Below are 22502 nucleotides of genomic sequence, written 5' to 3' on the forward strand. Positions count from 1 at the left end.
ATAAAATCGATAGTTTATATTTAGATATAGCAAATTATATGCCTTTCAAAGGTGGATCTTATATAGATTTACCCCCATATTATAAAAAGAAAAAAAGCTATAATTTATGTAAAAAATAAATCCGATGACTGTTTAAGAATGATGATAAGATCTGCATTGTTCCCCGTAGACAAACATCCGGATAGACCTTCAAGCTATCCCCCAAAACAATGGACTAAACCTCGATGGTATAGACGAACCAACACCAATCTCACAAATTGATAAGGTGGAAAAGCAAAATAATTTAGCTATAAATGTTTTTGGACATTCTTCTAAAGGAATTGTTATACACAGGATAAGCTCCGCTCAAGAATATATTCCCAGAATCAATTCATTTCTGATTAAAAAAGATGGAAAATATCATTATTTGTTGATAAAGAGTTAAAGCAGACTATTATACAATCAAACAACACATAAGGAAAAGAAATATTTCTGCGAAAGATGCCTACATGGGTACAGCAGACAAGATCTATTAGAAGCGCATAAAGAAGACTAAAAAGGTGTTGGACAGAATGCTTTCAGGATCGATATGCCTAAAGAGGGGAACATTATATTAAAATTTGAACTTTATTGTAATCAAATGCCAGTACCGTACGTAATTTACGCCGACTTCGAAGCGCTTATCAAACCTATAGAAAATACCGAATGCAATAATCAAGATAGTTTTACGTACAAAACTCAAGAACATATTCCTTGTGGGTTTGGATATATAGTTGTAAGGTATGATGGGAAAACAAACCCGCCCGTGATTTACAGAGGTCCCGATGCAGCGGGAAAGTTCCTAGAATATCTACAAAATGAAGAGAGAATAATCAGGGAAAATTTATTGCGTAAGAAACCCATGTGTATGACGAGGGATGATTGGAGGGCTTATAAGAAGTCAACTAGTTGTCATGTTTGTAATAAACACCTGAATGGGGATTCCGTAAGAGATCATTGCCACGTCACGGGTAATTATCTGGGAGCCGCGCATAACGAGTGTAACTTGAAACTAAAAATGAATTCTCAAACAATACGCATCCCCGTTGTGTTTCATAACCTTAGAGGATACGATTCTCATCTCATCATGCAAGTTATCTCAAAGACCAACCGTGGCTTAACGTCTATTCCTAATAATATGGAAAAATATATATCATTCTCATTGACTAAAACTATGCATTATACGGACAAGGATGGGAAAGCCATAATAAAGCTAAGTAATGGACTTAGATTCATAGACTCCGTACAGTTTCTGTTATCTTCCCTGGACAATATAGCTAATGCGAACAATCCCGATGACTTTGCGATAACAAATAAATATACCAATAGGTGCCGTCATTTGTTGTTAAGAAAAGGTGTATATCCTTACGAATATATGGATGATTGGTCTAGATTCGAAGAAACTAAATTACCACCTCTTGAATCATTCTATAGTAACTTAACAGAATCTAAAATAACCGATGCCGATTATGAACAAGCTCTGACGGTGTGGGATAAGTTAGGTTGTAAGAATTTAGGCGATTATCACGATCTTTACTTAAAAACCGATGTACTGTTACTCGCCGAGATATTTAGAAAGACATTTTAAAACAATACGGCTTGGACCCGGCATGGTACTATTCCAGTCCCGGACTATCTTGGGATGCATTGTTGAAGAAGACTGGCGTAGAACTAAAATTACTCACCGATTACGATATGCACTTGAGAAAGGATTAAGAAGTGGTATATCGATGGTAGCTAAAAGGTATTCTAAGGCTAAAAATAAATTAGTGGGAGGATATGATCCGAGTAAACCCAATTTGTACAGATGGGCTATGAGTCAACCTTTACCCACGGGTGGTTTTGAGTGGGTCGATGATATCAAAGTGGATGATATCCATAATATCAATGTGAATGATGCGAATAAAGGGTACATACTAGAAGTTGACAAGGAATATCCAAATTCGTTACATAAAGATCATAACAGTTATCCGCTAGCTCCCGAAAGATTAATGGTTAATAATGGTTGGATGTCGGAATATCAACACTCCTTGATGGGTAATACAAGGTTAGCTAACGTAGAAAAACTCGTACCAAATTTGATGGATAAGACAAAATATATAGTTCACTACAGAAATCTCCAGTTACCGTACTCGACGTTATAAGCGCCCAGGGCGCTCTCAAAATTAGAAATAGTGGGCTCTTATTAGAAAATCATTTTGGTGAAAAAAAACAGAGTTCAAAGATAAATTTTGTGGTTTATGCTGACAGCCTGAAATGTTTAGATACGAGAGATATATTTTTCCAGAATATAATTGCCCATAATTAAGGATGCATATAACACACGAGAGCGTATTATACGCAAATAAATAAGTCTTGTGTACATTGATCAATCGGAAGGGGTGCTAATAGGGATTCCTCACTAGCCAATATATTAGCAAATATCGCCGTGGGCGCTTATTAGAGTGGGGGCGCTTATTACGTCGAATACGATATATCTAACGTTAGGTATGAAACTAAAGAAAATACACAGAGTTCTAAAGTTTGATCAACGTCCATGGATGGAGCCCTATATAAGGTTGAACACAGATTTAAGAAAGATAGCTACCAGCGATTTTGAAAAGAATCTATATAAGCTCATGAATAACTCAGTATTTGGTAAAACTATGGAGAATCTAAGGAAGCGTGTTGATGTTAACTTAGTCAGATCTAATGAGGAAGAAAGACTCGGGAAACTTATAGCCAGTCCGGCTTTTAACAGAAGCAAGATATTCGATAACGACTTAGCGGCGCTGCATATGCAGAAGAGGAATATAAAATTCAACAGACCGATGTACGTTGGTATGAGTATTCTTGACTTGTCAAAACACTTAATGTATGACTTTTATTACAACGAACTTAAGATGCAGTACGGCGATAGATGTGAGGTGTTATAAACCGACACAGATTCTTTGTTGATGGAAATACAAACCGAGGATGTGTATAAAGATATGGCAGAAAAAATAGATATGTACGACATGAGCATTTACCCAAAAGATAACCCACTGCACAGAGTAGTAAATAAAAAGGTGTTCAAACACGAAATGAACTCTTTAAGAAGTTACAATCATAGGATATATGGATTAAGAATGAACAAGACATCATTATCTCCCTTAGATACAAAGAGATGGATTGATAAGGATGGTGTAACTACCTATGCTTATGGTTATTTAGGGTGGTAATACAGTATCGTTTGGAACTATGAGCAACTCTTCTCGTACAAATGCCCTTCCCGGTCCATCATTAAGATAAAAAAGAATAGGCTCTCCTTCTTTCATAACAGATCGACTAATGTTATATGTATTAAGGGACCAAATCGGATCGGTTGCGCGACGTTGGCCTCCTTCGAGTTCACCGGGCTGGTATAAATAAATATCTTACGCTTACTCTATCCGGAAGTTTTTGTTCTTTGCCTCTCCTCGGTGCTGAAAATTCGGAAGTAACGGATTTCATTTTAATTGCATCGAATGGTTTTTTTCCCGATTAATCTTGTTACTTCATTATTCAGCGCTGATACAACAGCTGATAATCGTGTCACCAATTCGGTTGATCTTAATCGTTCCGATTTTAAATCTTTTGACGATAGCTTGACTACGGTGGGCCTCTTTTTCACCTCGCCTGATTTTGAAATGGTGCTTTGTTAACAGTTTAGTTACCGATCCCATACACTTGCGACCAGGATCTACTGGAAATAGCTTAGGCCATTTTAGTGGTCCGCGTTTATATAAAGGGCTTAGTGCATTAGCTACTTCTGTTGAATCTTTCGAGGTTAATGGCTCAGCCTCTTTGTATCGACTAGCCACATCCACTACGGTTAAAGCGTATTTATACGTTTTACGTCTTACCTTATCGTGGGGAAGAAACAAGAGGTCAGCCTGATGAACTTCATTCGTTGTAAAAATATCAAACTTCTTCCTCGGTATATAATGTGGTGCCGGTAATTATATTTGCCACATCGCTTGTTTCTTTTACCAATCCTTGGCCACATCTTTAGATACCTTAGCCGCAGTGGCTAATTTTTTTATTGCTCCTATACCTTTCCAATATCCTCGTGGGCTATAGTAAATTTTATTCATTATTAATTAATATTGATGTTTCTTTTAATTAGTCTTATGACGATCGTTGAATCGCATCACCATTTTGGCATAAAAAATTCCATCTGTAGTAGCAGTATAGGTATATAAATCTGGCTCCAGTTGAAGTGGTCCAGAACCCCATCATCTATACTACTCATCGGGATTGCTCGCATTAGCTAAATTGTCCAGGGAAGATAATAGAAACTGTTCACTATCTATGAATCTAAGTCGATTACTTTGTTTTGTTCTCGCTTTCCCATCCTTGTCTGTATAATGTATAGTTTTAGTCAACGAGAATGATATATATCTTTCCATATTATTAGGAATGCATGTTAAACCGCCATCAGTCTTTGAGATGAGATGAGATGAGAATCATTCATTTTGTAGATATTCTAGGGACCTTTCCGCTGCATCAGGACCTCTGTAAATCACAGGTGCATTTGTTTCCCATCATACCTTAGAACTACAGTGATCCCTCGCTACAACGCTACCTTCAGGGTCCAAATAATTGATGAGTGTTGTAGATGATCAGCGGTTTAACAAAGGTCCAGTCGGAGGTGGTAGATGACCAACAAAACAGTATTCATGCTCTGCCTACCTAACACAATCTACGTTGCACTTTTCAGAGTTTCAAAAAATATTAGAATAGAAGTTATTTATGATTCATAGAGTAAAAAAAAGATTTATCAAGTATTAATATGCGCTTTCAAAAGAAACAACACATCGTATCCCTTCAGGTGAATAAATAGGTATAACTTGGTCAATAAAAGTATGAAATTTGATATAAAACATCACTAAACATGATGATTTACCATCTAAAATGTATTTCCTGCTCTCAAAGGCATTGTTTTATATGCAGAGATTAAGATTATTGTGTGTATTTTCTCAAAAACTAAGCCGGAAATAGCAATCAGCTGTGCACACGTTTACTCCCAATATACCGGTGATTCAGTTAAAATGTACCCAGTGATACCACTTTAAAGAAATTTGATGCAATGGTCGGAAGAAATTGTATCTGAAATTATTATTTTATCAGTAAAAATATATTCCAAAATCGTGTTATTTTAGTTGCAGCTTCCACCATATATACTTAAAACGAAAAGAACCATAAGCATAGCACTTTGGTACAAATTGTATGCAGGATATTTTTTTACATATGGAACGATTTTGACCACTAACCGTAGGGACTTCCCGTGCTACATGTATTTCAATTGCGAAAACATTATGTTGACATTTAACAGTAAAACTGCCTCAAATTTAACTTTTAGCGAGTTATGATACAGCATTTATCATATGTGTATCCATTCTCTTGCAACTAAAGTTTGTTTCAAGGCGTCAATAGCGGTAATCTGACCATGGTTGCTGTTAATAAAGGCGAGTTGTGCGATCTACCGATCACTTCGCATATGATTTCACCGAAATTATTGTAAACATTATTATAATTATTGAATGAAATTTTGAATATAATTAAAATATATTGCCAACATTAGTCCAGATAAACAATGAATTGTTTTTATTATTACCAGATATCATAATAATACGATTAAATTGCGTACTTCAGTTCGGATTTGACAGGTATTTCCGGTGTTACGTGATCGTGGTGATCAGCTGATAATGTTTTCTGAGATGGGGGAAAACATCATGTCAATGGAAAACTTGAGTTTATTGAAAATGTTAGTAAATTTTGGGAGCCATGCTTTACCGCGTGCTATAAGCGAGTTTGCGCTATATTGACGGGCTTAATAACGAGGGAACACTGTATATATCCAAACCCGCAAGGAGTATGTTCTTGAGTTTTGTATGTAAAACTACATTCAGTACTGTGTTCGGTATTTTCTATCAGTTTGAGAAGTGCTTCGAAGTCAGGGTAAATCATGTACGGTACTGGCATTCGATAACAATAATGCTCAAATTTTAATATATTTTTACTCGGCTGATTTGTGAACGAAGTGCTTCTCTATAAGTGTAAGCAGCTTCCAAGCATGCTGATCTTTCGTCTTCTAAGTTACACAATTTTTCCGCAACTTTCATCATCTGCCTGTGTAAGTTTTGTTTTCTCATAAGGTATATGCTTGTTGAGTTCATCTAGCTTGGCTATATTATTGATGAGTGATCCCCACATTGTTTGCATTGCCTTGTCAAGACCTCGTAATTCTCTAATACAGTACTCCAAAGATGGTGCCTGTAATGTAGAACTATCGTAGGTTGCCAAGATTTCGTCGAGACCATCAGAGGCCTCCTTTGCACGCTGTGGTACGTCTTCCAAATTATCTTTATCTATGGCAGCCGCACAGTCTGAAGAACCTTCGTATAGTCTTTGCAGAAAGTTTTGCTTGTGAGTTGTCATAGTCTTCAAGACCTAACTCATTACGAATAATGTTGATGCCACCAAGACTCCAAGCTATTGCAGAAAACGCTAGGGGTTTCCTGGTACGAGAATTCATAACATCAACATCTTGAGAGTCACGCAGTCACAATATTCCTTTACTTACTTTCGTAAACTTGGAATAGTCACAGCCAATAGGAGTAACATATTCTTTGTCTTCTCTTAAGACATCATATTAATCATTAACAGCTGATTGCAAAATTTTATCATAAAGATTCATAAGCTGGTTTCGTCAGTCCCCCCTTCTACTGTACTTTTACTTTTTTATATGACACATAAGGTTACATAATTTCAATATAAACAATGTCTTCGCAATACAGACTCAAGTTAAATCCACAATGCAGACTTTGGGATCTATTACAAGTCAAAGCAATTCGCAAGTCTGAAACTATAACTAATAACCCAAGTACTATTGATCAGAATAAGACACTTTTTGTTCACTTTCCTAATCTCGGCACACACGATGTGTTAGTTCCAGGAACTGCCTGACTATCATTTACAATTAGTTTGACTTCTACTGCAGGTGGCAGGGAGATTTTTCAGAACATAGGTCGTGCAATTGTAAAGAAAATCACGATTAAAATTAGCGGTAATGAGGTCTTGAGTATTGACGACAGTGATGTATACATGGATCTCTGTAGAACAGCAAAAGAACGGGAAAACTTACTGCTTGTGGGTGCTGTTGGTGGTGATAATACCATCATAGAAGATAAGGCTGTTGCTGATGCATTAGGTAACAGATTCTATATTCCGCTTGACTTTGAATTACTAGATAGTCACATGCCCTTTCATCAAGCATCCCTAGGCAATAAGGTTAGAATATGAACTCGCTTTTAATGACTACCACAGAGTAATCAATTCCATTGATGAAGCTAGCTATTCCACTGACAATATTTCACTGGAGTATGATATGATAACTGATCCTGAATTAGCCAGACAAATTTGTAACCAGTATACAGGAAGTTCAGCCATTTTGTATGATCGTGTTCTTTGACACCGGAAGATTTCCAGGAACAAAAGTGATATGATGTGGAATATCAATCTAAACGTGCCCGCTTGATCATTGAAGTGTATTTTAATGTTGTTCAAGGACCCTTCTGACCCATCTTCCAGAGATACCGAGGCATTCTACAACCCCAAGATTACAAAAGTAGAATTGACTATCAAGGGCTTGCCTAATCAACTATATGCCTTTGAAAGGTGGATCTTATATAGATTTACCCTCCTACTATAAGAAGAAAAAAGCCATAATTAATGTAAAAAATAAAGGTGATGACTGTTTCAGAATGATGATAATATCTGCCCAGTTTCCCACAGACAAAAAATTGGGATAGGCCTTCGAGCTATCTCAAAAACGTTGACCTCAACCTTGATGGTATAGATTAACCTACACCAATCTCACAAATTGGTTATGCAAAAAAGCAAAATAATTTAGCTATAAATGTTTTCGGACATTCTTTTCAAGGAATTGTTGTACACAGGATAAGCTCCCTCCAGAACATATTCCCAGAATCAATTCATTTCTGATCGAAAAAGATGGTAAATATCATAATTCATGGATAAAGAGTTTAAGCAGAAGAAGAAGTTGTTCCAACTGGTTGTGTGGCTAATCCTATTACACAGCTCCCATGTGACCCTGGAAGTAGTGACATCACTGAACAGCACATACCGGTAACTGCTAAAACAGCACAATGAAGGCATTGAGGGGAGGAACCTTTAGTGATGGGTGGGCCACTTCAGACGAAGCAATACAGGATAAGTATACAAATATAAAAAATATCTAGGATTTAACTTATCCTGCTTTACTCGTTAATGCATCTGCATCGGATGGTACGTCGAAGGGCATACCTTTAGATGAGAACTTCTTGCTCTCTATAGACTGCATCAATCAGCAACAGCAACGTGCGGCATCGACTGACCATTCCTGTCGGCAGGGAGGGAGAGAGTCAGGTATGTGTGATGTCCAGGTATCATTGCAGTATAAGAATGAAACAGGGTTAAAATCTAATACTGACGTACTGAGCCAATGCGTGCAACATTTTATCTTCTTGTCTGGTATGCTCACACCAGAGAGATCGGTAGGTTGGTTCTGGGCATGTGGAAGCATCAGTGCCATCGAAGATAGAGGCAGGATGGTGAAGGATCTATCAGCCCAAGATGAATAGTATTATTTGCTCTGCGCTCAAATCTGTCATGAGTGATGTCTAATGGATGTAGGTTACTAACTCGTGCCGCTGTTGCTGGACCCAAAGGGAAGATGGTCTGAAGTGCGGGTCTCAAATTGGCCTTCTGATCAGTGCCTGGAGTTCCAGAACCTTGGTTATTTTCCAATCTTCCGGAACTCCCAGGATGGAGTTAAGGGCCACAAGGTTACTCATGAGAGTACAACCCTTCAGATGGCGTTTGTGGCACAGGAATAATAGATATTCCGCAGGGCCAGGATTCTGGTGTTTCTACTTTCTGAAACTCTTGAAGGAGTGTAGCTTGTCGTCCTTGAGGTCCCTGGTGGAAGGTCTGTGCGCCAGGGTGATTGCTTTCGCAGCCTGCGTAGAGTAGCCCTTGGCGCTTAAAGCTCTTTGTAAATGAACCAGGTGTGAAGATGTAACCTATCTGGCGTAGGGTGTGCTAGTCGACTGTGAGGGTGGATCAGCAGGTTTGGCCAGTATTGGAGTTTGAGGGGGTTGGTGGAGGACATTTCTCTGAGGTCCATGAACCAAGACGCTATCAAAGACATATCGAGGCTCTGAGTAGATCTGATCTTTTGAAGGACCGTTTTGAAGGCGTCGACTGCCCAGGCTTGCGGATCCGGACCGGTGAGATGAACATCCGAGCCTCACAGTTCAGGCTGGTGGCAAATAGGTCTATGTTGGGATCACCGAAATGTTGACAGACGGAGTTTCCATTGTGTGGATGCTACCCTGACCTGACTGGAGAGTTGCAACATCCTAGAATGTGTTGGATCTGAAACTGGAGGTCCAGTTGATTGATCAGCTGGAATAGGCTGAATGTCTGCCGTAACAGGGAGGAGTGAGTCATTCCCTGGTTGCTGAGGCACCATTCCATGGAGCATATGGTGATCCGGGTGTGTTGAAGCATCTGTTTACAGTGAGACAGAGCCAGAATGAGCGCCTCTAGGTCCAGGTTGTTGATATGCCGCTGTTGTTGTGAGTGGCAAACCACAGCCTCCAGGCAATTTGACCCTCCATCTGGTGCTCTGTGAGCTCTGAGACATTTAAATCCACCATCCATCATCTGGGATGTGGATTAAGGTGGTCCGGGAGGACAATGGAGATGGACTGGTTCTGGCGCCTGTTGTAGGGAGCATGGAACACTTGGATAGGGCGGAGGTGGAGCCGTCCTCTGGATGTCTGTCAGGTCCTCCGCTGACATGAGGAGACCCAGGAGCGCCTGCCATTGGCAGAGAGCGCGGGGAGAAGATGGCATTGAATTCGACGCTACCTGTCCCTGGGTACAGAGAGGTGGTCGCAATCGGTTTGAAAGCAACTTCCGATAAACTGGAGATTGTACGAGGGTATGAGCTCTGATTTCAAGCCCTGAGTGAAGTCCTTGTGGTGGATCAGCGTGATCATGTCCTGGTGGTTCAGGAGGCAATAAATACGCCTCGAACTGGACACTCCTAAGATGGAGGTAGGTGGTTATCGGTTTCATAATGTGTGTGAATAGCCACTGGGCCGAGGAAATTCCTAAAGGGAGGATTGCCCATTGATAGTGGACACCCTCGAAGAAGAAGTAGAGGATTTTCCTGTCATTGGGGTGGATAGGTACATGCAAGAACACGTCCTGAATGTCCAGGCTGATCAAGTTGTCTTGGATCTGAGTAGCCTGAGAGTGATCATCCAAAAGTATGGTGGACCCTCCAGATAGCACTTTTTGAAAGTCACCAAGTTGGATCATTTGATTTTGGCCAGAGTCCTTTTTGGGGACGAGGAGTATCGGTGAGTCGAAGCCTGGCGTCAGTACAGGCGAGGGTATAATCTTTATGGCCTCTTTGGCCAGCAGTGTGAGGATGTTTGAGCGCAATAGCCGCTGTAGTGTATGGGGGTAAGTGACTGCTATGGGTGACCCTCAGTCAGTATGTTTCTGACGTATAGGTCCCCCAGGATGTCCCAGTTCCACCAATAGCACTCTAAACTCCCACCTACAGGGGTCTCGATGACTTGAACAGCCGCTAGCGTTCGTTGTATCAATACTTAGGCTTGCGGTCACCATGTGCCAGGGCCTTGAGGGTAGTCTCATCTCATGCATAGGTGGAAACACAAGTATAAGTGGTGGAGACCTGGCTGTTGAAGAGGGAAGAAGAGGACCAGAGTTGGCGAAGCAGATCCCTCAGTCAGCGCACATGGGCCCACATATGGTCAATCTGGCGTTGTTGGTACGCTATGACTGTGGTCAGGTTGTCGAGCCAGTTAGGATTGTCCTCTGACAAGTCTTGAAGAATGGGTCTCAAGGTGGAGGCCATGATCAAGAGAGCCTTAATAGAGGGGCCAATTCGAAAAAGGCCAGCCAACTGTCGGGAACACAGATGGTGGAGAGTGGTTAGAACCGGTCATGAGGTGGAGGTCGTCATCGAAAATGTTAGCCATGTCAGCAATGTCCAAAGAAATAGGAGAGGCTGAGCCGAAGGAAGATGAAGGGTGTGTCATTGAGGCGCCACCAAGGTCCAAGGCGCTGGAGGGGCCAAGAGCGTATTAGATGCTGTGGAGAAGCTGTGTATCTAGTCATAGGTTGTTGAAACATGGACTGCATGATGCTTTAGAACCAAGACTCATCCATGGAGGGCGTTGGAGGCGGCTGGAGAGGCACCGTGGTGAACTGGGACAATACCCGTAGAGAGGGTCTCAAATTACTGAGTGCCACGCCAGGCGCCACTGTGGATGATGAGGATGTATAATTCAACGATGAGAGCGTGGATGACACGCCAGTGACACATTAACAGTAACAGGATGAGTATGATTATGTGGGGAGGAGGTTGTGATCGTCCCTGCCGAAGATAACGGCATGGCGGTGAACGCCAGAGGGATATGGGAGTGGGAGGAGGTAGTAGCAGGAATGTATCTGCAATAACAGCAGAATGTAATCAAAATGTGTCCCTACCCATCATATATGCTATTATCATTATCCAAGTTTATGAATAAAAAGTTAACGCAAGCAACACAAAAAAAACACCAGTTTCATAATAATATCACTAGGGTGCGACAATAAATTGCAGTACCAAGCAACACAATGAATACAGAACGCATGCCACAACAATACGTGAATACGAGGTGAATTCAAGATTGGAACAACAATACACCTGAAAATTACTGTAGTAAAAACACCACACCAGGCAATAAATATTATTGCGATGACAAAAATCATATGAAATATATGAAGTCACAAACCGAGGGAAACATAATAATTCACAAGAATAACAATGGAGTAGAAAACCCTCAAAAGATTCAAGTAGCTATGACTTAGTGATGTCACTACTTCCAGGTTTACATGGGAGCTTTGTGATAGGGTTAGCCACACAACCAGTTGGAACAACTTCGTCTTCAGCAAGAAGCCTTTCAAGCTCTCTCAAAAACAAGCAGTAAATGCATTAAGTAGCAATGCAGGATAAGTTAAAAAATCAGAACTACTGTTGATCCTAAGCAAGGAAAGCATTGCTAAAACAACCGAAATGTGGACAAGCCTAGCTGGCACAGGATACATTATTGTTACAGGACATAAGATCACTGATAATTGGCAAATTTAAATAGAAGGCTTAAATAAAATAGTATTGTTTCTCAGGTACAGGTCCATCATCATTAAATCCACTGCACAGGTTAGTTTCTGTTACATTTCACTTTTGAAAAAAATAAAAATCAATAAATATTACACGCCTTGAACACATGACCCTGGCAGTGAAATGTCGCAACAATAGAAACAAGCATGAAATACTCACATCCCCCGCCAATATGACATGTCGGGTGTGCATTGCATTTGCTCCTGTGAACTATGTTCACTGGGCCTTTTTGTAAAGAAATATACTACGTTTTTCAAGATCTGCTCCAGAAACGAGGCCTACCTCCCTTTTTAGTCTAAATCAAAGTTGTTGCCATGGAAACTCGAAAAATAACTCTTAAAAAAAAAAAAAAAACTATCCAAAGGCACCAGTTCACCACTAGACCAATCAATGTGCAAAATATGGTGAAAAAAATGGTACGGTTTTCAAGATCTGTTCCGGAAACGAGGACTACCGCTATTTTCAGTCTAAATCAAAGTCGTTGCCATGGAAACTCGAAAAATCACTTTTTTTAAAATCCCAAACTATCAAAAGGTACCAGTTCACCACTAGACCTATCTATGTGCCAAGTATGGTGAAGAAAAATGGTACGGTTTTCAAGATCTGCTCCGGAAACGAGGACAACCGCCATTTTCAGTCTAAATCAAAGTCGTTGCCATGGAAACTCGAAAAATAACTTTTTTTAAAATCCCAAACTATCAAAAGGTACCAGTTCACCACTAGACCTATCTATGTGCAAAGTATGACGAAGAAATATGGTACGGTTTTCAAGATCTGCTCCGGAAACGAGGACTACTGCCATTTTCAGTCTAAATCAAAGTCGTTGTCATGGAAGTCGAAAAATATTTTTTTTTTAAATCCCAAACTATCAAAAGGCACCAGTTCACCACTAGATCTATCTATGTGCCAAGTTTGGTGAAGAAATATGGTACAGTTTTCAAGATCTGCTCCGGAAACGAAGTGTGACGGAAGGACGGAAGGACGGCCAGACGGAAGGACGGCCGGATGGACGGCACCCATTCCTATATCCCCCTTCCACATTTTTGGGCGGGGGATAATAACGCGATCCAAAATATCATGTGGTTAATTCCCTCTACATGTGCCCTGTTTTACTGCACAACTGTTTAATAAGGTCATGGAGTTTGTGTGCTTGTTTTGCTTCTTGTCAACTTGGTCAATGTGAAATTTGCAATAAAACATCACTAGACATGATGATTAACAATTTGAATGGTATTTGTATACTGTATGCTAAACATTGTTTTATACACACATATTAGGATTACGTGTGTAATTGTTTCGTAACACAAGCCGGAAATAGCAATCAGCTGTCCACACATGAAAAATTTCTCCCCTGTGGGTTATTTAGTTAAAACATACACAAAGAATTCTTAAAGGAATGAAAGAAAGACCTTGAATCTCTGACGGCTAATGTCCAGTTCAAGGCTTGTTCATTTTGACAAATACGAAACGGCGGACAAGATTTTGTGAGTAACAAGCTACAGATATGAGGAATCAATTTCAACAGTCACTTGGAGTTTATTACAGTTTTTCTGTAGTTAACTCATTTGTACAAATCTAACTTGCATAGATTGTAATGATATGCATCCATCATAACACAAATGTTTTGATGGCATAGGAGCTCATGCATGAATATTTCTCTTTCTTACAACATAACATCCTCAATTATCCGGTGTATTACATGTACATTCTATTATCATAATAAATACCCTGGACATTCACAACAACACCTTCATTTGGGAAATGACATCAGCAACAATACCACTCATATCCCAAACCATTTCTTTTCACATTCATAAGAGTAATATATTTGGGTTGTTATTTCTAGTCCTGTGAGTTTCAAATAAGGCTCTCAGGACGATGGTGGCGAATGGGTCAAGGGTATTTATCCCAACAAAATACATTGGATAATCAATAATGATATTATAAATTATAATATTTATTATAATTATAAACTGAACCACAAAGAAACATCACCCCAAGTAACATTGCAAAAAAAGTTGTCATTTAATCATCTGGGTAATTTTTGTCAAAGTTTCTAAAATTTAACATTTATACCTTGTCCGGAAAAATGAAATTTGATGATAAAAAAACAAAACAGATGACAATAAACCGATCGCCCAAACGCATCACGGCAACGGCTTTGATACCCGATGCACATGAGTTCCGTGCAAATTGAACTGCACTTGTGTTACCCCATTTCTTGCCCTATAAAAATCCACATAGATCGGATAACATTGTCAAGATTGACAAGAAATCAGCGACACAAAGCCCTTGGACAATTGCAAGCTGGACAAACCGTAGCCTATGCATTTCACGTCCACCATATACAGGTTCCGGAAACTGCTCAAAAGTGCTCGACAGATGCATTTTAGGACCACGTAAGGACCACGTAAGGACCATATACAGGCTCCAGCAACAGTACCAGACCACCAACACTACTTTTGACCGACAACATAGTGGAAGACCAAGGGTCACTTCCCCACGTCAGGATCGTCAGATTGTGCGACAGCATATTCAAGATCGCTTTGTTACTGCTGCAGAAACTGCTCGACAGATCATGGGGACACACCAGCGACACATTAGTGCGGACATCGTGCGATGACATTTGACGAGTAGACACCTCCACTGTCACAGGCCACACCGAAGAACCATTCTGACACCACGTCATCGCCAGGACCGTCTTCAGTGGGCAACACAGCACCAGCATTCGCGCCACCAGCAGTGGAGAAGAGTCCTCTTCTCAGACAAACGCTTTTACTGTATCTCAACAGCAGATGGCAGCGAGAGAGACTGGCGACGCTGTGGGGAACATTATTCGGATGCTTGTGTTTTTGAGAGAGACTCGTGTGGTCACATCATGGTGTGGGGTTGAATTGGTCTTACACAGAGGGTTGGCCCTGTGGTCTTCCAGAACACCGGTCCAGGGAGAGGCAATGGTGTCACTGCAGCTCGGTACATTGATCAAATCTTGAGACCACACGCCATACCTCATTTGGCACGTCGCCGCAACCACGAGTTTCAGCATGATAACGCGAATGCCCACACTGCGAGAGCAACAAGAGACTTCCTCTGGCAGAATGGCATCAGAACCATGCAGTGGCCTGCCCTCAGTCCCGATTTAAATCCCAATGAGCACCTGTGGGACGAGATTCAAAGACGGCTGAATGATGTCTGACCAAGGCCGACAACTGCAGCTGTACTGCGTCAGTCGTTCCTCAGAGTGTGGGCTCAAGTGCCTATGGCCTTCATCAACCTCCTCATCCATGTCTTGATGTTGCACGGCAGTCATCAATGCACATGGAGGACACACGAGATACTGACTTGTGATGCCATTTTCTCAGAGACTAGTGTTGTGTTTCACTTTAAGAACATTTGACACTTTAATTTCAGCCTTGATGGTCAGTTTTGCCAAGTTTCATCTTTTTAATATGTCTCAAAGTATGTTTACAGTGTTTGGACAAATAAGGTTTCTCATATATCTATCCATGGTACGCTTCTTATGCGGTTCAGTATATATTGGTAACATCAATAAAACATTAAAAAAAGTAATACTTACAGAACAGGATAAATTCCAGGTTATATTTCAGGCCAGTGCTCAAAAACGTGCTGTCAAAACAAATGAATAATTAAAATACACCTCTTCCTTGATAATTGTTTCACAAAAGATAAACTCTAAGGTAAGTACCTGACACATATATGCAAATGTTATGGCACCAGTATCTACATGGGAATAGCATTAAAAAATACATGGCCAAGTCTGGTTCTGACACACATGTTGAAAATTGGCATGGAAATGTCCTAGAACCAAGTTTCCAGCTTGAAACAAACAACTCACCCAACACATCCCATGCATCACTACTACAAGTGCTGGTCAAAAAGTTCTACACCAAACAAACAAAACCAACAATTGTGAAAGTGTTTTTAATTTTATTTTTCAATATAATCTTGCAATACACTTCTCATATCGATAGTGAAGCTTTTCAATTTCAGTTAGGACGAAGTTTTCTAAAGCCACCCTGAAATACCCATTCAAGGCAGCTTTGAGGTCATCGTGTTGAAAGGTGGAAAGCACTTGGTGCCAGGTCTTGCGGGTATGGAGGGTCTGGAAGCTCTAAGAACCCACATTGTCGCACAGCAGCCTTTGCAAGTCAAGAGGTGTGAGAAGAGGCATGTCATGAAGTAGTAGAACTCCAGCGGTCAGCATTCCTTACCACTTTTCTTTAATAAAGTTTACAACATTTCTGATATCTATAATCCGTAGCACAGACACCATGACAAGCACGACCATCAGAATGGGGGTCGTGAGGAGAATAAAGTCGCCTACATACTTCACAGAGAGGCTGTGACAGCTCCATTGGCAAGCTTCATTAAGTAGGTAACTTGTAGCGGTTGTAAAATTTAGATTAAGAACAAATGTATTCTCGGTTCTAAGAACATCCTTTCAGCCAGGCGATAAGAAAGAGAATGAACCACCACGGGATTGCGGTGGTGCGTGACCCATGAACTCAGTGATGGTAGAGTTGGGATTGTTTTAAGCTGGAAACTTCTTTCTAGAACGTTTGCATGCCATGATCAAAAAGTAAAGAGGAATGCATAGTGTGAGATAGAATTAGTTTAAAAATTGTTAGTTTTCCATCTTATACAACAACAGTAGTATCTATCAATGACACCTCAAACAATGTCAAAACTGAACCTTCCGTCCTGGGATGCAAATATAATATTATAAGAGGTCAACATGCAAGTGTGCTTTTGAATGGCAAATAGCCTGTATGGTGAGGAGAGAATGAATTTGACCTTCTATATCAGTTTCAAGTATTTCAGGAACATTCCAAAGGGCAATATATCCAACATATTCATAAACCAAATATGATGACCCAAGTGCGAATTCAGTGTAACAATGAAAATATAGCATAGGCTACTCATAGAAATTTGATTATTATGACTTATGATATCAGAAGTTTGGTCTCACTTGACATTAACTATGGAGTACAAGTTTCAAACAGAAAGTCCAATGCCTGTAGCTTCCTTAACCATGTTAACAAAGTTATGTCAAAGTACCTCTAACACATAAACAATAAAAAAGTGCCCCATCACTGTAGCTCACCTTGAAAAGTAGTCAACAGTATACAGTGTCAACAAAAACGGTCACTTGTCAGAACTGATATTCAGTGACAAACGGAGCACATGAGGACACACATGCGAGATAACTACTACATGTCATTTCAATTACCTCGCCCTGTCTCACTGGGACCCAGAGTTCAAGAAGGACCTCCTCTGGCAGCCATGGTCGTCCACCTCGTTGTTCAATGGCCAAGTTTCAAAGACACACGCAAGGGTCTCAGCTTTCACCATGTGTCTTAGTCTGCCTCCTTCAAGGCAACGAAGTCCAGCATCTATCAGCCCAGGCGTAAATCACTGCAGCCTCGTGGCCAGAACCTGCGGCATCCTTTCTGGGTAAATCCAGAGGAAAAGGCACGCCCTCTAGCTCGTACCAGGGACGAGACCAATCCAGGGGAGGGAGCGGTGATCACAGGGACCAAAAGTGAAGCGACAGACACTCATGACTGGGACCTCCCAACCCTAGTCGTTCAAGTTGTTGACACCCCTGTAGGTGGAAGACTATGCAGATTTTGGCAGAATTGGGAATTCCTGGGGGACCCTTACATCACCAACATCCTCCGCCACGGGTACAGGCTCACACTGATAGACGACCACCTCTCATGTTGTCACCCATAGCGGACACCTACCCCTCTACTCAAAAGCAGCTACTATGCTCAAACAACGAGACGCTACTGGCCAAATAGACCATAGAAAATGTACACTCCCCAGCCATAACACCAGGTTTCTCTTCATAAATATAAGACCAATTGGCTCAGACCAATTCCTAACGATTCACAATCTCGCCACCTTCAACAAGTGTTACCTGGCACATCCACCCTACTTCAGGATGACCATGTTCAGGCTCCTCCGGACCAGGATGCAGGCTTTCTATGGCCTCATCAGCCTGGACATCTGTACCTCCATGGCCTGATCCACCCCGATGACAGGAAATTCCTCTAATTCATCTTCATGGGAGTCCACTATTAATGGACGGTCCTCACATTTGGAATTTCTTCGGCCCCGTGGCTAATTACATGTATCACCAACATGATAGCATCGTTCCCTCACATGAGGGGTGTCGAGTTCGAGGGGTATAAAGACGACTGCCTCCTGAACCACAAGGACAAGGCCATGCTACTTCGTCACAGGGACTTGACGCAACGCCTCCTACTCCAAATAGGATGGCTAATCAACCTATGGAAGTCAGAACTCCTTCATTCTGTATCCAATTCATTGGGGGTCTCTTCCAAACCGATCAAGACATCCTCTGTACCCAGGGACAGGTGGGATCGAATCCAACTTCACCTGTTCCCAGCCCTTCACCAATCACACACGCTGTGTCAGATACAAGCGATCTTGGGCCTCCTGACATCAGCGCAGGACTTGACCTCAAGGAGTCGACTCCAACAGCACCCAATCCAGTTGTTTTGTTTTGCGGAAGACAAACACATTTCTATTGCCAAAGTAGGGATTGTGTATGCGCCGTTGCCGTGCTTCATTCTGATTGCTTTTTTAGCAGGGTATATAAATTAGCATCAATTTTGAAGGCTCGTATGGGTGGGGGGGGTCACTTTATAGACGGCGATATACAGTAACTCTTGTTTATTTTGTCTTATCCAGCACAATATGGAATCCTTGTGTAGAAGACGCGTAAACATGGCGACTCCTGTCGATTTGAAAGGAAATTCAAAAGGAAAGGATTTACAATGTACATCATATTTTCAAGTTAGTGACTGAACCTCTACCAAGAAAAGAAATCAGAAGTTGAATGTTGACAGGTGAATGTTCCATCATGTGTATTTTAAGGAGTTTTTAGCAATTTGACTGGTTGTGATACCACAAATTGTCATATACAATGTTTTGTGATCTATTGCAGGAAACAATGATTTTGTTTAACAGCAGTGAGAAGTTTAATCAAAAGAATATTAATGCGCACAGTGATTCTTACAGACATAGAACATTTAGAAACGTCCATTTCTAAATTAGCTATCAAGCTGCAATTTCATGCAGTAGATACCAAACTGAAGCAAAAGATGTGGATGAACTGAAGATTAAACTTAATACGGCATATTGTATAGGTAGAAAAAAAAAACACAACAAAAAACACGTTTCAAATTAAAATAATCTTTTATTCATCAAAATAATAGGTAATGTTACAGCCAATTTTACATGTATTAGGAAGTGTGAATTTGCATGGCCACTTGAATTTCATTTTGGCGAGAGTTTTAAAATATTAACTTAGTTATCAACAAGCATGAAATACTCATATCCCCCGCCAATATGACATGTCCAGTTGTGTGCAATGCATTAGCTCCTGTGAACTATGTTCACTGGGCCTTTTTGTAAATGGCCCAATTGAAGCACTAAAAAAGGTTATTATAGGTGTTGTTTTGCTACCTGCTGTTTATGATAGAATATGTAACTGTATTTGTAATGAGTAAGGATGAGACATATGGATGAACAATTTCTTTATTACAATTAGGAGCGATTTTTTCGGTGTAGGTTCTAACACCGATATCAAGCAAGTGAAGTACAGAGTATGGGTGACACGAATATACAGGATACGAGGCAGTGTTTATACAGTTGAGTAGGTTTGAGATCAGTTACACTGTTGTATTTATAATGAGTTGTGTTTCGGCATGAAGTTAGTCAATGAATGCAACAACCGTGTCCATGACACTTTTGGAGGAACATACACACAAGCAATGCAGAACTTACCAGCGAGAAGGAAAAGGTATTCAATACTGCGAGATGACATTATGTGCCAAGTTTGGTGAAGAAATATGATTTGGTTTTCAAGATCTGCTCCGGAAACGAGGACTACTGCCATTTTCAGTCGAAGTCAAAGTTGTTGCCATGGAAACTCGAATTTGTTTTGTTTTTTAAATCCCAAACTATCAAAAGGCACCAGTTCACCACTAGACCTCTCTATGTGCCAAGTTTGGTGAAGAAATATGGTACGATTTTAAAGATCTGCTTCGGAAAGATCTGCCATTTTCAGTCGAAGTCAAAGTTGTTGCCACCACTAGACCTATCTATGTGCCAAGTTTGGTGAAGAAATATGGTACAGTTTTCAAGATCTGCGCCGGAAATGAAATGTGACGGATGGAAGGACAGACGGAAGGACGGACAGCACCCATTCCTATATCACCCTTCCACTTCGTGGCGGGGGATAACAAGTAGGAGTCCTAATGTTGTATCATATATAGAATCTTTGCAAAGGGTAGCATATATGACACTAATGTATTAAGGTAACATACCTTTCTCCCAGCAGAGGGACGTGGAACTTCAGGGGAAGAACTGACTTGTTCACCATTGCAATCATGTAGTTCTTAAATCTCAGAATACGATGATTAATATCTGAAAAAAAAATCATCAATTGTAATAATGAGAAAACATAAAATAACATATTCATCAAAAACACATGACATCAGAGACTACAGCCCACAGAAAAATACAGTGGAATCTGTCAATACCAGATCAAATTTAAGGTGTAACTTTCCACAATAATTCATCATCAAAAATTTTTACCAAGGTGACATTGCTGCTTAAAAACCTGAATGCTAAATAATTTTACAATTTTAAAGACTGAAGGGTAGTCCAAACAATATTGTTTGATTGACATTTTCCTATATCAGCATAGAGTGGACACTTGAGTACAAACTGAAATTCTCCTTCAATGTCACTGGGACAAGTTATGCCTTTTCCCTCTTGAACATTAATATATGCTGATACCTTCCAGTTTCTAGAGCATATTGTATGAAGAAAATATTTTATGTACACAGAAGGGATAGACGTCCAAAGATAATTATACATGATACTTTTCGAAGAACTTGTCAAATGACTTCAAATTAACTGCAAGGCATGATCTATAATTCTCTGTTTAATTAAGGTTAAATGACTAATATCCCACTCTTGCTTATACCACATTTCACCATAACCGATAGTTGTCAAAATACGTTTTACATCAAATGCTCAATTCTGTACATAAAGGGATTCCATATCTCTCTTGCGGTGGCCCAAGTTAGTTGTCCAATTAAATACTTCACATTTTTAAAAATAATCTCATATATGATATACAACGGACAAATGTATCAGAGAAGGTTATTTTTAATCATTAATGTCCAAAGAAGGATTTTCATTAACGGTGGTAACCATAATTTGTTCCAAGCACCTACGGTATTCGGTAATAACAGCAACAGTTTAAATCATAAGTCCCAAGCACGAGAATCACAAGTTCAGTAGCGTGTATGGCCACCATGTACGTTGACAACTGCCACACAACTCCTCTGCATGGACCTTGTGATGCTTGTGAACACATGATTGGGAAGATGATGCCATTGTTGCTGCAAAATGGTGCCAAGATCTTGCAAATTCTGTGGTTGGTTCTGGAGAGTGCGCAGACTTCTGCCAAGAGCTTTCCAGACGTGTTCGATGGGATTGAGGTCGGGAGACCTTGACGGCCAGTCCATGACGTTGACTCCCGCATTCTGAAGGAAATTCCTTGTAAAAATTGCTGTGTGGGGTCTGGCACTGTCGCGTTGGAAGATCAAACCGGGTCCATGTGCTGCCATAAAAGGCAGAAATTCTGGTGCCAGTACCTGGTCACGGTAAGCAGCAGCGTTGAGGTGGCCACGGATGACAAGAAGCCTGGAACGTGCATTGCCACAGAAAGCACCCCACACCATGACAATTCCCCCCGAAATCTGTCAACTTCCTGTACACAACACTGGGCGTAACGTTCATGACGGCGCCTCCACACCCTCGCAAATCAATGATTAAATCAGGATTCATCACTGAAGACGACTTGATTCCAATTCCTCTGAGTCCATCGTAAGTGTCATCGTAAGTGTCGCTGTGCCCACAATTGACGTTGACGTCTGTGTAATTGAGTCAGAATCGGCCCGCAGTATGGCCGTCGTGCTTGAAGGTGAGCAGTTCTCAGACTGTTTCGAACAGTTTGCGCACTCAGTCTATCCTAAACAGTTCATTTCTGGTTGATGTAGCCGTCAAAAATCGGTTACTGAGGTGACGTAAGACAATCTGACGATCCTCTGCATGTGACGTCACACGTGGTCGACCTGGACGAGGCCGA

General features: G+C 40.7%; 1 protein-coding gene across 2 annotated transcripts in view; it reads right to left on the reverse strand.

Annotated features, from left to right (window-relative positions):
* LOC124122155 (autophagy-related protein 9A-like) overlaps positions 1–22502 on the reverse strand; it is a 279064-nt gene that overhangs the window by 176780 nt on the left and 79782 nt on the right. For both annotated transcript variants that reach the window (XM_048386919.1, XM_048386914.1), the window contains exons 7-8: positions 20668–20767; positions 15864–15913 (exon numbers count right to left, since the gene is read on the reverse strand). In XM_048386919.1, the coding sequence (XP_048242876.1) occupies positions 15864–15913; positions 20668–20767 (150 nt within the window). The remainder of the gene's footprint in view (positions 1–15863; positions 15914–20667; positions 20768–22502) is intronic.

Source organism: Haliotis rufescens, unplaced genomic scaffold (genome assembly GCF_023055435.1).
Source record: "Haliotis rufescens isolate VD_foot unplaced genomic scaffold, xgHalRufe1.0.p SCAF_10, whole genome shotgun sequence".
In the NCBI taxonomy this organism is placed as follows: Eukaryota; Metazoa; Mollusca; class Gastropoda; order Lepetellida; family Haliotidae; genus Haliotis; species Haliotis rufescens.